Here is a 23,063-nt window from a genome sequence, read left to right on the forward strand (position 1 = left end):
ATCAAAGTCTAGGTACACAGATCAGATAAGGTATAAAAACCTAGGTCCTGAACATAATGAAGAATGGTTATGTCATTACCCCTATAAGCATGTATAATCAGGTAGGTACTAACTAACATGAAGTGCATAACAAGTAAACAAAACAAGCATGTAATAGGTATCGGGTAGTGACCAACCGATGCAGATAAGAAACATAATCATTACTATTTGTTAAAAATATTATTATGCATATCAAATGACATATCTAAAACGATAAGTCAAAGTACCCGCCTCCAATCGAAAAGTCCAATCTGATCCAAATCCGACGTCGATATACTCGTCTCGCGTCAAAATCCTGTGTCACCAATATGTACATTTTTATTTAACTACAACTCAAATGAATAGCTAAATAAAATCCTTAAAGCTAAATTAGGGTAAAACCCTAATCAATCTAACCATCTAGTAATCTAATTTATCTCTAATTTAATACATGTACCTAGGTTAACATAAATTACTAACCTATCTATCAATCATCGACAACAAGATCAAAACCCTATACCTTACCTAAATTCACAGTCGTGCTTGTTGATCCACACAAGGACTGTTGCTGCCAGCAAAGGTTAATTGCTGCTGGAACCCGAGAAAACCCACAAAACAACCCTTCCTGCTGGAATCCTTCACTGAACGAAACAGGAGGAGATCAAGAATCTAACCAAAACCCCAAATTTTCAACTAAGTAATCCCTTACCTTCAATCACACAGCCGGATTACTGCTGCTCACTATCACCTTCTCCAGCTCTCGGCTTCCAGCGATCTAGGGCATAGCGCGCCAGCACCACAGCAACAGGGAACGAAAGCAAGGCAGAGAGGAGGCGATCGGCGCTAGGGCAAAAGGGAAGACTGTTGTCGGCGATGTGCGGCTCGGGAGGCTTGGATTCTGAGGAGAAAGAGGCGAGTGTTAGGATCGGTTGAGTTAGAGGGGGGGGTGAATGGCTCACTTCTTTTGCTGACCAACTTTGTTTTGCACAGCGGAAATCTGAAGGCAATGCTAACACCGGTATTTACTTGGTATCCACCTCCTCAAGGAGGTGACTAGTCCAAGGATCCACACCATTCACACTCTTTCACTATCAAAAACCCTCCTTCTTGGAAACACACCGAAGGTGGAGAAACCTTAACAGAAATACACCTCTCCCTTTTCTTCAAAATAAATATCACAAACGCTACAAAGAAGAAGTAGAGAAGGATTACAAGCTTTAATCAGCTTCTTCTTTGCAGGTGAGATTTCAGTACGTAGTGGAGAGGAGCTTGAAGCCTTTGCTTTGAATCTTGATCACTTGAGAGCTTTCAAAAAGCTTGGAGAGCAATGGAACAGTATGTTTTTCGTTGTTGTCTTGTTTCCCAGTTTCTTCCCGTGTTTTAAACGTTGAGAAAACTAGCCGTTTCTCACGCCGCCATCGCCGTGGATCGATTGAGGTTATATCCCAATCGATTCACAAGTATCCGTTGGAAGCCATCGCGTCAAGATCAACGGTGCAGATTGTTTTATTTGACTCGGATCAATTGGGGGCAGCGTTTGAATCGATTCAGCCATTTGCTCATGAAATCGCAGCTTCGTGAATCGATCGGTCGATCGATTCAATACCTTGAACCGATCGGCTGATCGATTCAGAATGATTTTGTGCTTCGCACAGAATGTTCTCGGATCGATCAGTTGATCGATTCAGTACCTTGAATCGATCGGCTGATCGATCCAGACGCATTCTGTGCTGCGCAGAACCTTACCAATCGATCAACCAATCGATTGCCTTACCTTCAATCGATCGGCTGATCGATTCAGAGGCAATCTGCCGCACAGCTATGTCTGAATCGATTTACCAGTCGATCTCTCACAGTGAGGCTATCACACACATAATCTTGTGACTTGCAGGAGCTTCTCTTGCCAAGAATCCGGTCCCCGACCTTCTTGGACTTCTCTTGCCTTGCATCTGGTCTTCTGACCCGCAAGAACTCTTTTTGCCAAGAATCCAGTCCTCGACCTTCTTGGACTTCCCTTGCATCTGGTCTTCTGACCTGCAAGAAACTCCTCCTGCAAACTCACAATGCATGTTAGTTCCACGGTATTAACCTAAACTTAAATAATTGCCAACACATTGAAACTTCCAGGGCATGATTGCACCAACAATCTCCCCCTTTTTGATGTTTGACAATCTATTTAAGTTTAGGCTAGTTTCCAATACAATGATAAATAATGATTGTAGTTTGCTGAAATAATAATTGCATAATTGTAGTAAGCTTGATTTTAATTTACTGAGATAAGCATAAGCAATAAGCATGAACTTTAACATAGATCTCCCCCTTTGTCAAAAATCAAAAGCAAATAACTCCCCCTCAATAAGTGCACAAAGCAAATACGATAAATCCGAGGAATGCTCCCCCTAAAACACACATATATCAACAGACCATAACAACACTGAAATGTAGAATCAAAAGGAGATCTTAGCATAAAAGTATATCATACATTCAAAATGAAGGAGAGTTCACAGAAAGGACTCCAGAATAACCATCCATACAACAAATAAAAACATATCACATAGGAACATAAAACTCGATAAGCTCGTCGCCAGGAGGAGGGGGATCAGGATCAGCAGCTGGAGCGGACGTAGTAGCCGGAGCAGGAACCGCCGCAGAGTCAGGATCAGGGGCATCCTCAGCAGGGGGAACAGGGGCGGGGGATGGACCAGACTGAGACGGGTGAACCGTCACCCACGAGCCCACTAAGTCCACTAGTGTATCCAGAGTCCGCTGCATCGAAGTCTGCTGCTGGACCACGGTATCCAACGTGGTACGCAGGCTGGCTACCTCCAGGGTCAGCTCCTCAAGGCGAGTGGAAACCGTCTCCTCCAAAGTCGGAGAAGCTGGCCCTTGGAACTCCTCCTCGGCCTCATCCTCCGCAGGAGCCAAGGCTTGTGCATGCCCCCTGTGGCGAGCCCGGGGTCCCTCCCCAAAAGCACGGCCATCGATCCATCGAACTCCAGCTGGACCACCAATCAGACCCGACTTCTTGAAAGAGCGGGAAGAAATCCGAGAATAAGCCACTTTCATATGCTCCAGCCGTCCCCGGGAGACATCTACCTTCTGGGACGCCAGCCAATCTGTGATAAGATGCCCGAAAGGCATATGTATCGTCTGCTGCACCGGCTGGGTAAAATGAATGATGCAATGAAAGATGTTCAGAGCGATGTTGATGTCAAGGGAATGACGAATGGCATAGAGAGCAAACATATGAGGCGGTCGTAGAGTGGCTAGGGCACGAGAGGCAATGGGGAAAAGACAGTTGATGATTACTTTAAACAAAGCGGCATTTTCAGCCGATAACTCAAGAGAAGAAAACTTAGTGATATGAGCATCTGGCCCATCCGGACGAGGACGACCAAAGAAGAACTGATGCATGGATGCAATGCTAATATGCTCAAAAGGTGGAGGCAGCTCATCAGGAAGATTTGGATAAAAGACAAAATCATTGTTTGAAGGTAGACATTCGAGATAAGATTGAAGAATCTCATAAGAGAAATCCAGGCTCCGTTTTGCAACACGAGTGCGATAATTTACACCATCTGAAGTGTGTAAATTATTATAGAATTCGGAGACAAGACCTATATTGATGTCCCTCTCACAAGTCAACAAAGAGTCAAGTTTATAATGCTTGAACCTATTATAGGTATCAAAACAAGAAGATCTATAATATTGCAAATTCACTGATCTAGGGGGTATAAGTTTGAAAGCATTTTTGGTGAAAGCTTGTTGCATTGCAGCATTTGGAAACCTAGGGTTAGTGGGAGGTTGAGGACGTGAGGAAGGGACAGACGACCCTTCGCCCGATTCACGGACCTTTTGTTTCTTTCTAGGGTTAGGGTTTGGAGTCTGCATCTTGTGTGAGGACACGGAGACGAGGAAGGGAGCTGCCCAGTGCGTCGAGAGAGAGCTGGAAGAGAAGTGGAATAGCTCCTCTTCGCCGGAGAAGCACGCCGGAGTGACGAACGAGACAGAGGAAAACGTCGCCTGGGAAGTCGCCTAGGGCAAGACCGCGTCGAGAGAGAGAAAATAGGAAAAAGAGTGAGGGGATCGATTCGGATCTAAGGGTTTAAGACGGGTTTTAGGGTCTCGATCGATCGATCGATCGATCGATCGACCGATCGATTGAGAGTAAGTGAATCGATCGGTCAATCGATTCACAATGCTTCTGTGAAAATCGAACAGACGGCCGAATCGATCCATAGATCGATTCAGACGCCTTCTGTGGAAAACCGACAGGGCGTCTCAATCGATCCATTGATCGATCGAGGTTCTCTGAATCGACCCATGGATCGATTCAGATGCCTTCTGTGACCGAGTGCGAGCCTCCCAATCGATTGACCAATCGATTGAGAAGCCTGATATTTCTGCACTTCTGAAGAACTTTCAGAACTCAGATTCGAACAAAAATAGAAAATTGTACATTACTTCAAAAATCACGAAATTTTGCATAGACACTATATATATCCCATATTATCAAGGAAAAATAAAGTTTAATAAAAATAAACTCATCTTAGTAAAAACTCACACAAAACCACAAATTATTGAAAACTTCAAAGATATGAGGAAGTTTGTATCTATCTTTTTCATAATAATCCCCATCCAATAACACACTTCAACCAATGTTTCAGAAGTGAGTTGTTATATGGTCAATTGGAAATTTCCAATCATAATCGTAGGGCAACGGGCACATGAGTTGTACACTTGCTTTCCCTATGATTGGACAAATGAATGTTTCATGTGAAAATCATTTTTCTTGGCCAACTTAATGCATCATAACAAGCATTATGACCAAGATAAATGTTCCTAACCTCTCACCCCCATCTAAATCACACAAAGAAGATAACCCTATGTGTTTGTGAGAGGCAAAAATTAAGGTGAAGAACCCAAAGGCTCTACCTATAAAGTGACCATGGAGAATTTGATTTAATCAATACAACACATTCCCAATTCTCTTCTAAAAAAGCTAAATTCAACTTCGGGAAGAGGTTTGGTGAAGATATCGGCTAAGTTAGATTTTGATCCAACATAATTTAAAATGATATCACCTCGAGTTACATGATCACGGATAAAATGATGTTTAACCTCTATGTGTTTCGTTCTTGAATGATGAACGGGATTTTTTGTTAAATTGATTGTACTCACATTATCACAAAGTACTTGAACATTGTTATAGGTAAGTTTATAGTCTTCTAGAGTATAAGTCATCCACAATAATTGCGATACACACTCTCCCATGGCAATATATTCCGCTTCGGTTGTGGAGAGAGCTACACAATGTTGTTTTCTACTTGACCAGCTTACTAAAGAGGACCCTAGAAATTGACAGCTACCACTAGTGCTTTTGCGATCCAACTTGCATCCGGCATAATCGGAATCGGTATAGGCCACTAGGTCAAAAGTTTCGGTTCTAGGATACCAAAGACCAACATTTTGAGTCCCCTTGAGATAACGAAAAATTCGCTTAACGGCACTCAAATGTGACTCCTTGGCACAAGATTGATACCTAGCACATATACCTACGGCAAAAAGTATATCCAGTCTACTAGCCGTGAGATGGAGAAGACTTCCTATAGCACTACGATACACTTTGGAGTCAACTTCTTTCCCCTCAATGTCTTTATCCAACTTAGTATTTGTGGCCATGGGGGTAGATATTTCCTTTGCATTTTCCATTCCAAATTTCTTAAATAGCTCTTTGACATATTTGGATTGATGAATGTAAATGCCCTCTTTTGTTTGCTTAATTTGTAATCCTGGGAAAAATGTCAACTCATCAACCAAACTCATTTCGAATTCACTCTCCATGTGATTAATGAATTCATTTAAAAAATCTTTATTTGTGGAACCACAAATAATGTCATCTACATATACTTGGGCCACAAACAAATCATTACCATTATTTTTCAAGAATAGAGTAGGATCAATTTTTCCTCTATGAAACCCTTTTGATACTAGAAATGTTGACAATCGTTCATACCAAGCCCGAGGAGCTTGTTTTAGTCCATATATGGCCTTTTTAAGTTTATATACATGGGTTGGACACTCCAAATTTTCAAATCCCGGTGGTTGCTCAACATATACTTCTTCTTTTATTACACCATTTAAAAATGCTGATTTTACATCCATTTGGTACAATTTGAAGCCCTTGTGGGCGGCAAAAGCCAACATCATTCTAATTGACTCCAATCTTGCTACGGGTGCATAAGTTTCATCATAGTCCAACCCTTCTACTTGATTGAAACCCCTAGCGACCAATCTAGCTTTGTTTCTCACCACTATCCCTTTATCATCAAGTTTGTTCCTAAAAACCCATTTTGTATCAATAATTGATTTGTTGTTAGGCCTAGGAACTAAATCTCAAACTTGACTTCTCTCAAATTGAGATAATTCATCTTGCATTGCTAAAATCCAATCCGGATCAAACAAGGCATCATCAATGGTTTTTGGTTCTATTTGAGATATTAAGGCAACTTGACTTCCTTCATTTCTAAAGTAAGATCGAGTTCTCACTCCTTGAGTAATGTCTCCTACTACTTGATCTAAGGGATGATTTACATGAGTCCTAGTAGGTCTTGAGTCTTGATTTGTTATAATTTCGGGTTCAAGTGGCAAAGGTTCATTTTTCTCACCATCACTTTCTTGATATTCTTCTCCTTGATGATTTACCTCATTTAGTGTTAGTTTTTCTAACTCAAATTGTAATTCTTCATCGTTTGTTCTTATAGAGTTTAAAGAGGGATTTTCTTCAAATACAACATTTAGTGATTCTTCAACTAGTTTTGATCTTTTGTTGTAAATTCGGTATGCCTTGCTATGACTTGAGTAACCTACAAGAATCCCCTCATCCGCCTTAGCGGAAAACTTTCCCAAGTGATCATTGGTGTTTAGAATATAGACCTTACACCCAAATACTCTAAGATGCTTAATTGTAGGTTGTTTACCAAACCACAATTCATGAGGTATTTTTCCTATAAACCTATGTATTAAAGTTCGATTTTGGACATAACAAGCCATATTGATTGCTTCGGCCCATAGGAAACTATGTAGTGAATATTCATTTAACATGCTCCTAGCGGCCTCTTGTAACACCCTATTTTTCCTCTCAACAACTCCATTTTGTTGAGGTGTTCTAGGGGTTGAAAACTCATGTTTGTAGCCTTTTTCCATACAAAAACTTGTGAATCTATCATTTTCAAACTCACCTCCATGATCACTTCTTATTTTGTTTATCTTATGAGCCTTTTCATTTTCTACTCTATTACAAAAAGCAATCAAGGTATCTAGAGTTTGATCCTTATGTTTCAAGAAAAACACCCATGTATATCTAGTGTAATCATCCACAATCACAAAGCAATATCTACTACCATTTAAAGAAATATATTTGCTACTATCAAATAAATTCATGTGAATGAGCTCTAAAGCATTTGAAGTACTTACAACATTTTTACCTTTATGAGTAGCTTTGGTTTGCTTACCCATTTGACATGCATCACATATTTTGTCCTTTTGAAACTTCAACTTTGGCAATCCGTGCACCAACTCCTTCCTTGAGAGATTTTTGATATTCTTCATGTTGGTGTGAGCGAGTCTCCGGTGCCAAAGCCACGTCTCCTCTTCTTTGGACATGAGACACTTAGCAAACACATTAGTAGCACCAAATAGTTCAACTTGATAAATATTTTCTTTTCTATGGCCTATGAGAACATTGGTGTTTAGTTCACTATGTTTGACTAGGCATTGAGATGAGTTGAACTCAACTCTATACCCCGAGTCACATAGTTGACTAACACTCAAGAGATTAAAAGCCATGCCTTTTACTAGTAACACATTTTTTATTACAAATTTCTCGAAAATTCTAATATCTCCAATTCCTATAACTTTTAGCTCACCACTATTACCAAAAGAAACGGTACCTTTACTTTTGTGTCTAAATGATGAAAATTTTGATGAGTCTCCCGTCATATGCTTAGAGCATCCACTATCTACGAACCATGTTGTTGGATGCTCCCCCTTTGCGCATGCCTGTTTAAACACGATGAACCAAATATTTTGGTACCCACACTTTGGGTCCGGTAGCATCAATAACAAATTGCTTGGGTACCCAAGCTTGAACAACCTTAACCCTTGAAGCATGGTTTCTACTAATTAGGTACATGAATTTAACTTCCTTATCTTGAGATTTAAAACCTAGTCCCGCTTTATTGTACACGCCTCTTTGAGCTCCTAGAATCATGTCTAAGTATTTTGAGCTTGAAGTAAATTTTACTAGAGCACATCTAAGATCATCAACTTGTTATTTCAATGATACATTTTCTTTTTCAAGATCATCAACATCATTTTTGTCATTTTCATGAAGCATGCAACTTTCACATGGCACAATTTCATTTTTGAGTGATTTCAATTCATTTTGCAATCTTTTGACCTTCCCTTTTGATTTAGCTAGTGCATTGGTTAAGCATGCAATGGTGGCATACATCTTATCAAGCTTGGGAGAAATTACCTCATCATCACTAGAAGATGACTCACTTGAAGACTCCACATCTTCGTCATGACTATCTTCATCTTCACTATCTTCTACATGACTTAAAGCCATGAGAGCCATGTGCTTTGAACTCTTCCTTTCATCTTCTTCCGATGAGCTTGATGATGAGTCATCCCATGTGCCTTTCAACGCCTTCTTCTTTTTCTTGATCTTTTCCTCTTGCTTCTTCAACTTTGGACACTCCGTTTTGTAGTGCCCCTTTTTCTTACATTCATAGCAAATTACATCAGTTTTATTCTTAGAATCCACAAGAGATTTACCTTTTCTTTTCTCATCATTGAAGATTTTCTTAACATCCTTTTTGTCAAACTTCCTTGAATGTCTCATCATTCTTCGAACGAAGTTTGTCATTTCACTTGATGATAGCTCTTCATCACTATCACTATCACTATCTTGTTCGGATTCTGAAGATGACTCCTTCTTCTCCTTTTTCTTTTCCTTGTGCTTCTTTTTGCTCTTTTCACCTGCAACCAAGGCTATACCTTTCTCCTTATGACTTGTGTTAGCTTGCTCATGCAATTCAAGTTCACAAAATAATTCATCCAATTTCACTATTGACAAATCCCTTGAAACCTTATAAGCATCCACCATGGATGACCATAAAGAGTTTCTTGGGAAAGATTTTAAAGCATACCTTATGAGATCTCGGTTCTCCACACTCTCTCCAACTGAATGAAGACCATTTAGGAGTTCCTTGAATCTCCCATGTAGTGAGCTTACCGTTTCTCCATCCTTCATGGTGAAGTTTTGAAGTTGATTTATCAACAAATCCCTCTTTGCAATTCTTGAATCCTTGGTGCCTTCATTTAGTTCAATAAGCTTATCCCACAAATCCTTGGCACTCTTAAAGGGTCCAACTTTGTTGAGTTGTTCCGAGCTTAATCCACATTGAAGAGTCACAATCGCCTTTGCATTTGCTTGAGCCTTCATTTTTTGTTCAACAGTCCACTTGGATGACTCAAGCATTTTTCCATTTTCAGTTGGCGCCATGAATCCCTCCGTGATTGAGAACCACATATCAATTTCGGTCATAAGATAGTGTTCCATGCGTCTCTTCCAATAAGCAAAATTGCTGCCTTCATAGAATGGTGGTCGTGAAGTACTATGTCCCTCCTTCATTGACATCTTGTAGCTCTTTAACTTGTGCTTTCTTGACGATGAATCCTCAAAAGCAAACCAATGCTCTGATACCACTTGTTAGGATCGGTTGAGGGGGGGGGGGGGGGGAATGGCTCACTTCTTTTGCTGATCAACTTTGTTTTGCACAGCGAAAATCTGAAGGCAATGCTAACACCGGTATTTACTTGGTATCCACCTCCTCAAGGAGGTGACTAGTCCAAGGATCCACACCACTCACACTCTTTCACTATCAAAAACCCTCCTTCTCGGAATCACACCGAAGGTGGAGAAACCTTAACAGAAATACACCTCTCCCTTTTCTTCAAAATAAATATCACAAACGCTACAAAGAAGAAGTAGAGAAGGATTACAAGCTTTAATCAGCTTCTTCTTTGCAGGTAAGATTTTAGTACGTAGTGGAGAGGAGCTTGAACCCTTTGCTTTGAATCTTGATCACTTGAGAGCTTTCAAAAAGCTTGGAGAGCAATGGAACAGTATGTTTTTCGTTGTTGTCTTGTTTCCCAGTTTCTTCCCGTGTTTTAAACGTTGAGAAAACTAGCCGTTTCTCACGCCGCCGTCGCCGTGGATCGATTGAGGTTATATCCCAATCGATTCACAAGTATCCGTTGGAAGCCATCGCGTCAAGATCAACGGTGCAGATTGTTTTATTTGACTCGGATCGATTGGGGCAGCGTTTGAATCGATTCAGCCATTTGCTCATGAAATCGCAGCTTCGTGAATCGATCGGCCGATCGATTCAACACCTTGAATCGATCGGCCGATCGATTCAGAATGATTTTGTGCTTCGCACAGAATGTTCATGGATCGATCGGCCGATCGATTCAATACCTTGAATCGATCGGCCGATCGATTCAATACCTTGAATCGATCGGCTGATCGATTCTGTGCTTCGCACAGAATATTCTCGGATCGATCGGTTGATCGATTCAGTACCTTGAATCGATCGGCTGATCGATCCAGACGCATTCTGTGCTGCGCAGAACCTTACCAATCGATCAGCCAATCGATTGCCTTACCTTCAATCGATCGGCTGATCGATTCAGAGGCAATCTGCCGCACAACTATGTCTGAATCGATTTACCAGTCGATCTTTCACAGTGAGGCTATCACACACATAATCTTGTGACTTGCAGGAGCTTCTCTTGCCAAGAATCCGGTCCCCAACCTTCTTGGACTTCTCTTGCCTTGCATCTGGTCTTCTGACCCGCAAGAACTCTTTTTGCCAAGAATCCAGTCCTCGACCTTCTTGGACTTCCCTTGCATCTGGTCTTCTGACTTACAAGAAACTCCTCCTGCAAACTCACAATGCATGTTAGTTCCACGGTATTAACCTAAACTTAAATAATTGTCAACACATTGAAACTTTCAGGGCATGATTGCACCAACAGCGAGGAGGATGAGGAGGCTTCAGCCGGCGCCCAGGGACTAGACCTAGGGTTTGGCTGGCCGATCGGTGTTCCTGATCTCCCTCGATCTAGGGCTCAGCTGGCGACGCCGCTGTCGGCTGTGGCGACCCGAGGGTGACGTGACAAGAGGAGAGGCATAGAGAAGGTCTGCGTGCGTCGGGTGAGTGGCTCGGGAGGGAAGGAGAAGAGAAGCTTTGGCTTCCCTTGACCACGACTTAGATTTTGTACACGGGAGGGGGACAAGAAAATCGCCGCGTGCGGTCGGGTTCGGCGAGGGAAGAAGACTGGGCGCGAGGAGGTGTCGGGTGAGGGTCGGGCACGCCGGTGGTTCAGCGGGGAAGAAAGAAAACGAATAAAGGAAAAAAGAAAATAAAAAGGAAAAGAAACACAATTTTTCCTCACTTGAATGGGGTACCATAAACATGCTTTTCCGGGGTCTAATTTTTTATCACCCGTAAATTCGTTATACGAGTTCTGAAAAATTTCTAAAAATTTTGAAAAATTCTCTTATTATGATTTACCCATTTTCGATATTTTACAATATGATTCAATCAGACTCCTTGTCTGAACAAATACCAAGTTCTCAAATATGCCAAGTTCTTAAGGAGATTGAGTCCTAAAGAGGCCAAATCCTTAAGTAAGCCGCCCGAGTCCCCTCTAACATCCAGTTTGATATTGTCCTTGAGGTTAGACCGTCCAGCACCATTTTCTTCTACGTCAAAAAAATAAGGATCTATCTTTTCCGATCTCGAGCAGCATCACGTGACATTTAGAAGTCAGAGGTTACGAACTTGATTAGTCCACCGACACAACTAAATTCCAAAGCAACTGGCTAAATTATGTCGCAAACTTTTCTTAATTTCCCCTTTACTAGATTCCAACGCGACTTTTGACTAGATCCACATCCATGTTGACTTGACTAAAGCGTGGCTTACGTTAAGAGGTCCAACCCATCGACGGCAGCAACAACTCGATAGATCTGCCGAGACAACTTTTCTTCCCCTTAGACGATGCAGTTGAGGATCAACTGCAAACCTTCCATTTTCCTTCTCCTCCGCCTCCTCCTCAGTACCGGTCTCGTCTACCCCGCCATCGAAGCCGGCAACATCCTGATTCCTGGCCAACCGCTTTACGACGACGGAACAACTTTAATCTCCTCCGGCGGCCGCTTCGAACTGGGCTTTTTCAGCCCTACCGCCTCCCGCCGCCGCTACGTCGGAATATGGTACCGCAACATCTCGCAAACACCCGTGTGGGTGGCCAACCGTTCGAGCCCGATCTACGGTCGATCAGGACTCCTTTTGCTCTCCGGTGAAGGCACGCTCATCGTAACGGCCATTAATAGCTCGACCGTCAACTGGTCCTCGTCGAATTTAACCAGACTCACGAACCCCAAGGCGACGCTCTTCGACGACGGGAACTTCGCCGTGAGGGAGGCGGGCAACGATGACCCCGACAGCTTCGCATGGCAGAGCTTCGACTTTCCGACCGACACGCTCCTCCCCGGCATGAAGCTGGGCTGGAACCTGACCTCCGGACTCAACCGCCAACTGACGTCATGGGCGAGCGCCTCCGACCCGTCGCCAGGTGGCTACACCTTGGGCATTGACCTGCAAGGTGACCCACAACTGTTTGTATGGTTTAGATCGCAGCCGCTTTGGCGAGGGGGCCGATGGAACGGCCTTTATTTTACCGGTGCGCCAGGAATGGACGATCCACTTCTTTTCAACGCGACGTTTGTGGTTGACCCACGCCAAGTCATCTACTCATTCAGCCTTCGCGATCCTTCGATCGGCGGCTCGGTGTTGGTAGTGGACTACTCGGGTGAGTTGCAACGTCTTGATTGGATGGATGGCGCCGGGGTGTGGGATGTAGACTGGAGCATGCCAAAGGATCCGTGCGACACGATGTCTGCGTGCGGCGCCAATGCCGTCTGCGATCCGAATGCCCGACAGATGTGTAGATGTCTAGCCGCCTTTCTTGTAAATAACGCATCGACTTGGGATCCTTCGAATCCGAATGGTTGTTCGAGAATTTCTCCACTCAACTGTGGGAATTCGAATGGGACGGGTGCGTTCTTTAAATTCTCCAGGTCGAAGCTACCGGACACATCGATATCGGTGGTGGACAGAAGATCGACGAGCCTAGACCAGTGCAGGGAATCATGCATGAAGAATTGCTCTTGTAACGCCTATGCGAGCTCCGACATCAGTGAAAGTGAGAGCGGATGCATAATGTGGATGGGTGATATTACGGATCTCAGATTGTACAGCGGTGCTGGAGGACAAGATTTGTATGTGAGGATGACAGTTTTCAACTCTTCCAATTCGCAAGGTAAGATTCTTTTTTGACCACCACCACGGCACCACCATCACGGTGATTTATTTAATTTAAAAATAAATTAAATAAAGTTGTGTGTCTCAACAGATGGGGCATCGAATCGATCATCCAGACGGAGTCATTTAGCTGTGACGATTGCAGTCCCTGCTCTGGCCGTTTTTCTCCTAGTTTGCGTTACATGCTGTGTTTGCAGACGCAGGAAGAGAAGTATCATCGGAACTCTACCTTCTGATTAAACATTCTTCAATTCCATAACACGTCTTGTTATTTGCTTGCAGACAACGGCAACGCTGTTAAAGAAATAGAAGAAGAGGATCTGGACTTGCCTTTATTCGACTTGGACACAGTTTTAGATGCAACAAACAATTTTGCAGCAGAGAACAAGCTGGGTCAAGGTGGATTTGGTCCGGTGTACAAGGTATGACAAAGTCTCTGTAAGAATGAAAACATAGAACAGTAATATGAAATATGGTGATATATATATTTCAGGGGAAGTTGGGTGATGGACAAGAGATAGCTGTGAAAAGACTATCCAAAACATCCACACAAGGCATCAATGAGTTCAAAAATGAAGTAGTGATAATCGCTAAGCTACAACATCAGAACCTTGTTCGCCTTCTTGGCTGTTGCATTCAAGGAGGAGAGAGGACGTTAATCTACGAGTACATGCCCAACGGAAGTTTAGATGCATTTTTGTTCGGTGAGTTACTCTTTAATTTCTAATCAAAAATGCCTTTTAACATTATCTATACCTAGTATCCTTCTAAAAATTGCCTTCAATTGAATACCAAATATTACCTCTTTAGTCATCTTTTCGATTGAAAATTGTGCTTATAATCAGATGAAGAGAAGCGGATGTTGTTGGATTGGAAAACACGATACGATATCATAGTCGGAATTGCTCGAGGCCTTCTATATCTCCATCATGACTCAAGACTCAAAATCATTCATAGGGATATGAAAGCTAGTAATATCCTTCTTGACAAGGACAACATTCCTAAAATATCAGATTTTGGCTTGGCAAGGATTTTTAGAGGTGATGAAATGGAAATAAATACAAGAAGAGTTGTTGGAACATAGTAAGTATTATTTTATCTCTAAGTAGTTTAAATTTATTATAAAAAATCTAATTTTGTCATGAATAATACAGCGGATATATGTCTCCTGAATATGGAATGAATGGAATTTTCTCAATAAAGTCAGATGTATTTAGTTTCGGTGTGTTGATACTTGAGATCATTAGTGGTAAAAAGAACAGAGGAGCTTATCAATCAGACTATCTAAATCTTCTAGGGCATGTAAGTTTGAAAATAATACTATATACATTTGAGACTTGTAATTATTAGTAACCATAACAATTGCAATTACAGATATGGAGCTTGTGGGAAGAAGGTAAAAGCTTGGAAATCGTTGATAAATCAATTGGCTCTTTCTCAGTAGTTGAGGTCACACGGTGTATAAAGATAGGTCTTTTATGTGTTCAAGACCGACCACAAGATAGACCGACAATGTCATTGGTAGTTACAATGTTGAGTAGTGATAGCGCGATACCAGAACCTAAACAACCTGGTTTCGTTGTCGCATTAGATTCATCTAATTCTTCAATCGGAAAGCAATATCCGCCATCCATCAACAATGTATCCAATACAACATTAGAAGGTAGGTAAGATATGAAAAGTGGAATGTTGTGGTAACAATTCAAACAGTTATTTTTGTTAGAATTGTTTGTGGAGTGTGATTTACTTATCCAACTAATCAGGACAGTTGATTGTGCATGAAGAATTGTTCACGAAACTTGTCAGCTTGAATCCTGCAAGCACAGAGAAAATGATAATGTTGTATCATGTGGATCGGAATTTAGTAAGGATATCATTTGGTTGAATTGGGCAAAGGATGATAATGTTCTATTATCATGTGATAGTCATATTGTTATGCATGAAAGAACATGAAAACTCTCTTATTATCTTAATTTTTATTGTAATATTCTCTTCTTTTTTTTCCTTCTCTATGCCTCTATTCCACAGCAGTATGATAATAATGTTATTATATTAACATTATTGCAGTCTCACATAAGCCATCTGGAATAGATATCAGCCAAACAAGACAGATGCTCACTAAAAGGCTTTTTAGAAGACATCATTCTAGTGTTGAAAAATACAACAAAAAAAAGGCGTAGAAATACAAATCAGAGCTCACAAACAGACGTCTCATATAGAAACATGGTCGCTTGAGAAAGCTTTAACACAGCATCCGTGCCACAAATTAATCAGCTAATAATTTATGCATGTCAGCACCCAACTATAGAGCAGATCATAAAGCAACTTTTCCGGTTGCAATACTTTAATGCCGATGAGCCTGAAGTATCAAGATCAATTCTGATGTCTTTCAGTATCGGTACAAGACGCGCCTATGCAGATCCAAACTCTGAAAACCACTTCTCATGGCGTTCTATATCAGCACTGGAAACACTCCTCTGGACTTTGGCTAGTGCTTCTTCAAAGTCGCACATAGCCACGGGGTCCTTTGAGGTCTCCTCTTTTGCCATGTTCTTGATCTCATCCCTTGTTTTCCCAGCAATTTTGTGCCTCATATCATTCAATGATGCATCACGACAAACATTTGTGGGATCATGTATACTATATCTTTCGTCCCCTCGGATGGATCTAGTGACTAGCACATGAGGTGTTGTCATCGTAAGATCTGGAGTTCGAATCTCGGCAAAGCTAAGGTAAATGCGCCTCCCTTATGTACTAATCACTATTCCAAAGGCTAGTAGCCGTTCGTGATTTACCTCTTTCGTGTTGACCCTGAGACGAGTTGACGGAAACGCTAGGGACGAACGTATTCATCTTTTTGCCATCATATATACTGTATCCTTCGGTTCGACTGGCTACCTCATCTATATCTACATCTGTAGCTACCTATCATAGTAGTTGAACAAAAATAATGTAAAATAATAATCATTGCTAATAATGCATGATCTAATATGTTCATTATATGAAAAATCATGCATCCGATACGTAATTGAAATGTCATAGTTTATAGCATTATCAAGAATGCAAAGTCAGTTTTTTAATTTGCAAATATCTTTTGTTTAATCCCAGCACACGTGTAGGCATATTTCTTACAACTCATTCATTTTGCACGAATTTCAGTATCATCCAGAGTGCTCATATGCCTGTAGGAAAATACAACAATGACTGAACTTGCATCCAAGTGCTACGATTAATCAGGAGGATAGAAAATGTATTCTTTACTTTTCCCACCACAGCCTCCTCAAAATAAACCTAAATTATGTCGGCTCTACAGACTCGTTAAATCTAAATTTTGTCGGCTCTAAGTAATCAATAAAATAAAATCACTCATATTAAATCATCAAATCAAATTAATATTAAAATTATTTTAATAATTCTATTATAATTATTAAAATAATTTTTAAATTAATTTTTTTATTTATTAATTAATTAATTGACTAAGTACTTTTTAAATATTATATGTTGTACCATTTTGACATGAACAATAAAATTTAGTATTCTTCTCATTTTTTTGTTTATCCTTTTCCTATTCTTCTTCTAATACAATGTCATATGACACTCCTAGGAATACTCCTTGAGGTTTTTTTAAAAAAAATTTCTATCATTACAAAAAATTTTCGGTAATTTACCAAAAGGCATACTTAGATTTATGAATTGACCAAAAAACGTACCATACTTTAATATTTACCAAATAGCATACTCAATTTTCTATTCTTCTCATTCTACCCCTCAATCATTTGTCAATCACTTTTTTTTTTTTTTTTTTTTTTTGCATGCAAGCATCCTCTCTTCTCTTTCCTCCCATCTTCTCTTTCCTCACTCTTTTGGAGATATGCATGCATGCAAAGCATAATATAGGCCTGATATTATTTCATATCAGGCCCACGGGATTAGAGTTTAACATATTTTCTTTAATAACATTTTAACACCTTCGGAGAAGTCGAAATATGAAATGGACGGCACCGTTGGACTCCTTGATGTCTCAGAAATCTATAGGACCTAAAATGAGTCCAATCCGAGATCTCTAGATCCATTAGTGGGTTTCGACCAAAATCCACTGATAGACCTAGAGATCTCGCATTGGACTCATTTCAGGTCCTATAGATTTCTGAAGCTGCAAGGAGTCCAACGGTACCATCCATTTTATATTTCAACATCTCTGAAGGTGTTAAAATATAATCAAAAGAATCAGCTAAAATAACCCAATGTGGGCTTGACATAGAACCATATCTGGCCCTGTTGGGATATTTTAGCTGATTTTTTCTATAACATTTTAACACCTCTGGATCAGTCAAAATATGCAATGGACGACATCATTCAATTCCTTGCAACCTCATAAATTTATAAGACTTGAAATGAGTGCAATTTGAGGTCTCTAGATCCATCAGTGGATTCTAACCAAACTCCACTGATGGACCTAGAGACCTCAGATTACATTCATTTCAAGTCCTGTGGATTTCTGAGGTTGTAAGGAGTTCAAATATGATATCCATTATTTATTTCAGCTTCTCGGAGGTGTTATAATATAATAAGAAAGAATCTGTACAAATTTTCACGTTGGACCTTAAACATGTATCAGAAGTTAATTCTTTTTCCCTATCAAATCTTGACGACAACAGTTTTAAAAGTTTCTTGCATCTTAGCCACATGTCATGTCAACCTCTTCTCACATAGGTTTTTCCCTCTACTGGTACCTCAAATATACCTTTCCCTATCTAGATCCTTGATTCTAGAGTTTCACATCATATGTCACCTAATATCAATTCTTTAGTATCTATAAATTCATCTGCTTCTGTGTCAGTCATTACCGCTGATAGTACTCCCATGCCATTAGCCGGTATTGGTTTGATTTATATGTCTAATTTATTTCTATGTGATGTATATCATATTCTTAATCTTACCTTGAATCTTGTCTCAATTGATCAATTATATGATTCTGGTTTCTAGGATTTTTTTTACTTCATAGTCATGTTATGTGCAAGATCTGCAGTCCCAGAAGCAAATTGGGATAGGTTGGAAGCAGGGGCTATGTGTATTAGAAGAGATGAAAGTTTCAAATATTGCAACTTCTAGTGTTGATTTATTATCCTTTCGGTTAACCTCTACTTCTTCTGGATTTTATTTATGGCATTCTTGCGTTGGACACATTTCTTCTTCTCGTTTGAAAAATTTAGCTTCTAAGGTAAATTTAGAAAAATTGCAAACTTATGATATTTCATATTGTTGTGGTTGCAAATTGGTGAAATTCTCTACTTTACCTTTTTATAGAAATATCTCAGTTTCTCTTGCACCATTTGAGTTGGTTCATTCTGATATGTGGGGTTCATCTCCTATTTGTATAAAAGATGGATCTTATTACCATATTTTTTTTTATTGATAATTGTACTCGTTACTCTTGGATTTATCTTATGAAACATCTATCTGATTTTCTTGGTATCTATCATATGTTTATTGCCATGGTAAAAACTCAACATAATATTGTTATTAAATGTTTTTGATGTGATTTGGGTGGTGAATATACATTCAAATTTTTTTTCTAAACTACTTGCCTTCATTGTTGGGACCTTAGATGGCTAGAGGGGGGTGAATAGCCTCTTTGAAAAACACTAAACAACAATTTCTTCAAGAACTTTGTTAGCACAGCGGAATTAGAAAACTAAAACAAGAAAACACAGCACACTAACTCAGAGATTTACGAGGTTCGGGGATAACTTGCCCCTACTCCTCGGCGTGTCCGTAAGGTGGACGAATCCTCTTGATCTTTCGGTAGATCACACCCCGGAAGCTATCCGGCTAAAGGATTCTCCTTCTCGGTGGAGTAACCTCTCCACAAAGTCTTTAACAGCAGTAAGAAATTAAGCACAAGACTTACAGTAGTGGCTCAAGTGAAATGATCAAAGGAAGCTCACAGCCACAATCAGCGAAGAACAAGCGCACTACTTCAATCTTCCAGAGAGTTTTTCTCCACAGTGTTTTTCACAGCAAGAGCACAAAAAAGCATTGTCCCGAGAGCCTCTCCTCTCCACCTTCATATGCCTCTCTGCTCTGTAACGGATCTCTGCCAAACCTGCAGCAAATCCCTGCAAATCCCTGCAACCGTCCATGACGTCGCCAATCACACTTCTTCCTTGTCTGATTGTCTCAGCTCCCACCAATGGCATCCTCGTTTCCACTGGAACCTCTGAGCTTGAACCTATCAGCACAAGTCAAGCTGATTTCGACCAAACGGCTGCCAGCAGATCGTAAGCGAGACGTTGCTACCAAAACTGGTTTGTCCGCAGCGAGACACAGCAAAAGCTTTTTGTTGCCTTCTACTAATGATCCTTAATTTGAATTCACCCAACATCGTAATCTGTAACCTGAAACTTCGAGAAAACTTGCAGCAGATGGTTAGAAACAAAATAGGTAAAAGCAATTGCGAATCAGAAACAATAAGAGAAAGCGCATGCAAAACAAGCCATACTGTGGATCGGTCAGCAGACCGATCCACGCTTTATATCGTCACCGATCGGTCTGGGACCGATCGGTGCTGTCTGATCGGTCCCAAGACCGATCAACCCTTCGCGAATCTGGTAACGAAGCCTGATCGGTCTGGGGACCGATCAGGACTCAGCTGGATCGGTCCCCGGACCGATCAGTATCCACTCAGTGTGCTACTGAGTGTTATCTGATCGGTCCCCGGACCGATCAGTATACACTCAGTGTGCTACTGAGTGTTGTCTGATCGGTCCCCGGACCGATCAGTATACACTCAGTGTGCTACTGAGTGTTGCCTGATCGGTCCCCGGACCGATCAGGCAACTGGATCGGTCTACAGACCGATCAGCCATGCCATCGTGCCACTGGATCGGTCTGCAGACCGATCCAAAACTGTGAGTCTCGAGTCAAGCTTCCAAGCTTGCTGTCCTCACCCCTGACGGTCCAGAGAGCGTGCTACCGAACCCTCTCCGACCATACATGCCAAGCTTCCACACTTGGACTTCCCAATTGCCTGGTTTCACTCACCAGGACTTTCCAAATGCCTAACATCCCAGTTAGGACTTTCCCACTGCCTGGCTTCACTCACCAGGACTTTCCCATGCCAAGCTCCTCGCTTGGACTTTTCCCAATCAGGTCAATCAGGTTAACCAAGTCAACCTTGATTAGTAATTAGTCTGAGTTAATTTAATATCTGATTCAAACTTAAATCAGTGTCAACATCAAAACAACATCCAGGTCAGACTGTATCAACAATCTCCCCCTTTTTGTTGTTTGACAACACAATTTAAGTTTAGATCAGAAAAATTCTCATATCCATAATTTCAGGGAAATTAAGATCTCCCCCTAAGATGGATATAACTCAGTTACTTTCTCTTTTTTTTTCTTTATTGATTCAAAGAGGTCAAATCGTCTCTAAACTTAATTATTTTCTCCCCCTTTGTCAAACACCGAAAAGGTGTAAAATAATGAATAAGACTGACAAGCACCTCCCCCTTTTAACCAATAACGCCTTAATCTTAATCCACAAAAAAACGGTATATGAAAAACAATGGCATATGAAACATCATAAGTGTATCATGAATAGGGAAGCATCATAAATAGCATGAATATAAGAAACACAGCTAACATCCAGTTCAGATAAATGTATCAAAGACATAGTATCAACAAAGCAATCAAAACATAGAGAATGTCAGCCAACATCCTCATCAAGAGGATCATCTGCAGCATCAGCTGGAAGAGTGGAATCCTGAAGAGGCATGCTGCTGCCTGAGGGTAGCTCGCCCGCAGAGTGCTGAGGAGGTGGATGGCCGGCCATCCATCCTAGAAATGCCTGATGTGTCGTCAACTGCTGTCTCTGTAGAGTATCGAAGCGCTGATCAATCTGGAGGCGCAGGCCATCGAACTCTGCAGCCACCATCTCCTCGTGGCGGTCAAACCGGCTCTCCAGCTCAGCGATCTGCCAGCGCAGATCTGGATCCTCCTCGCCATATGCAGCAGCAGCAGCAACCTGTCGTGGAAGTGGTAGCTCACCCAGTGCCCTCCCATCCTTCCACCTAACCGTCCCATCCTGACTTAGGATTCCGGACTTGGAAAACGCACGTTTCCCAAGTCGACAATCCTGCCTGACCATCTTCACTATCCTCCCCCTAGAGACGTCAATACCCATGGACTCGAGCCAATCAGTAATTATATGCCCAAAAGGCATATAGATGTTGTCGCCGCTCGGTTCGCTATGGGAAATGATAGACATATAGACACTCGACATAATATCAAAATCTAGACGTCGACGTAACCCATAAAGCATCAGACAGTGATATGGTCGAATTTCTGCCAACGGTTTAGAGGTGATAGGTAGAAGACATTGTGTGACAATTTTGAAAAGAATGTAGTCAGGAGCAGAAAGTCTAAGGGCTGCAAATGTAGGAAAGTCGTCATCTAACTCATCTAAACCATCCAGTCTCGGATGACCAAAGAAGTACTCATAGATTGAGTCAGAAGAGACATTAAGAGGATGAGGTACGGGTTCAGGCAAAACAGGATAGATGGAGAACACCGTCCCCGAACACAAACGACAACCTAAATACCCAAAGAAGGCAATTATGTCGAGATCAATGTTTTGCTTAGCCACTCTTGTTCTATAACTACCATCAGGAGTCTGATGAAGGTTGTTATAGAATTCAGATACAAGATCAAAGTTGATGTCCCTTTCTAGAAAAACCAAAGAATCGAGCTTGTAGTAGGCAATGGTTTCTAAAATAGAGGGACAAGATTCCTGCATGAACTTCTTATCAACAGATCGACAAGGGAGTAATTTGAAAGTCCTCTCATTAAATGATTTTTCAAATTTTTGGTTGGGGAATCTCCCCGAACTAGCTGGTTGAGGTCGGGAGGTAGCAGGAGCTTTGGACTTGGATTTGGATTTCTCGGTTGGTTCCTTAGAGGTACCCTCACCACTAGTGGGTTTCTTCCTAAGGGGATTCAATGTGGTAAAATGGGGCAATGAGTGAGCACCGGAGCCACCAACAAATAAGAACCGAGACAAACACAACAACAGAAGATGAGAAATGAAAACACAATGCCAAGTTCTATAGAGGTAGGAGTTACCTTGGAGCCATGGAACTCTCGGCTAGGGCTTCCGAGAGCTGGAGCTTCGGCGTGCAAGGAGAAGAGAAAGGGTGGGCTGTTGGGAAGAGTCGGCTAGGGTTCGCGTGAATGAGGGAAAGAGGGGATTGGGAGGTTTTAAGGGTTAAGATGGGTGTACAGTGAAGAAATGATCGGACGGTTGTCCGATCAGAAGGTATCCGACGCCCCTGATCGGTCACCAGACCGATCAGGGAACCTCCTGACCGGTCTGTGGACCGATCAGAAGATGATCAGTAGCATTCAGCGAATCCCCTGATCGGTCACCAGATCGATCAGGGAACTTCCTGATCGGTCCGTAGACCGATCAGAGATCGAGCAGTAAGCCCCTAAGTCACAGCCTTAACCAATGGAACCACTGATCGGTCTATGGACCGATCAGAGAGTCGCAGATATCCTGATCGGTCCCTGGACCGATCAGTG

At 41.5% G+C, this 23,063-nt stretch overlaps 1 protein-coding gene across 1 annotated transcript in view; it reads left to right on the top strand.

The window, feature by feature from the left end:
- Positions 1-15,423, top strand: part of LOC122045239 (G-type lectin S-receptor-like serine/threonine-protein kinase At4g27290) — a 46,323-nt gene extending 30,900 nt beyond the window's left edge. Inside the window, exons 5-8 of the mRNA XM_042605376.1 lie at positions 14,327-14,564; positions 14,636-14,783; positions 14,856-15,144; positions 15,245-15,423. Coding sequence (XP_042461310.1) covers positions 14,327-14,564; positions 14,636-14,783; positions 14,856-15,144; positions 15,245-15,366 — 797 coding nt within the window. The 3' untranslated portion in view covers positions 15,367-15,423. The remainder of the gene's footprint in view (positions 1-14,326; positions 14,565-14,635; positions 14,784-14,855; positions 15,145-15,244) is intronic.
- The last annotated feature ends 7,640 nt before the right edge of the window (positions 15,424-23,063 follow it).

Source organism: Zingiber officinale, chromosome 2B (genome assembly GCF_018446385.1).
Source record: "Zingiber officinale cultivar Zhangliang chromosome 2B, Zo_v1.1, whole genome shotgun sequence".
In the NCBI taxonomy this organism is placed as follows: domain Eukaryota; kingdom Viridiplantae; phylum Streptophyta; class Magnoliopsida; order Zingiberales; family Zingiberaceae; genus Zingiber; species Zingiber officinale.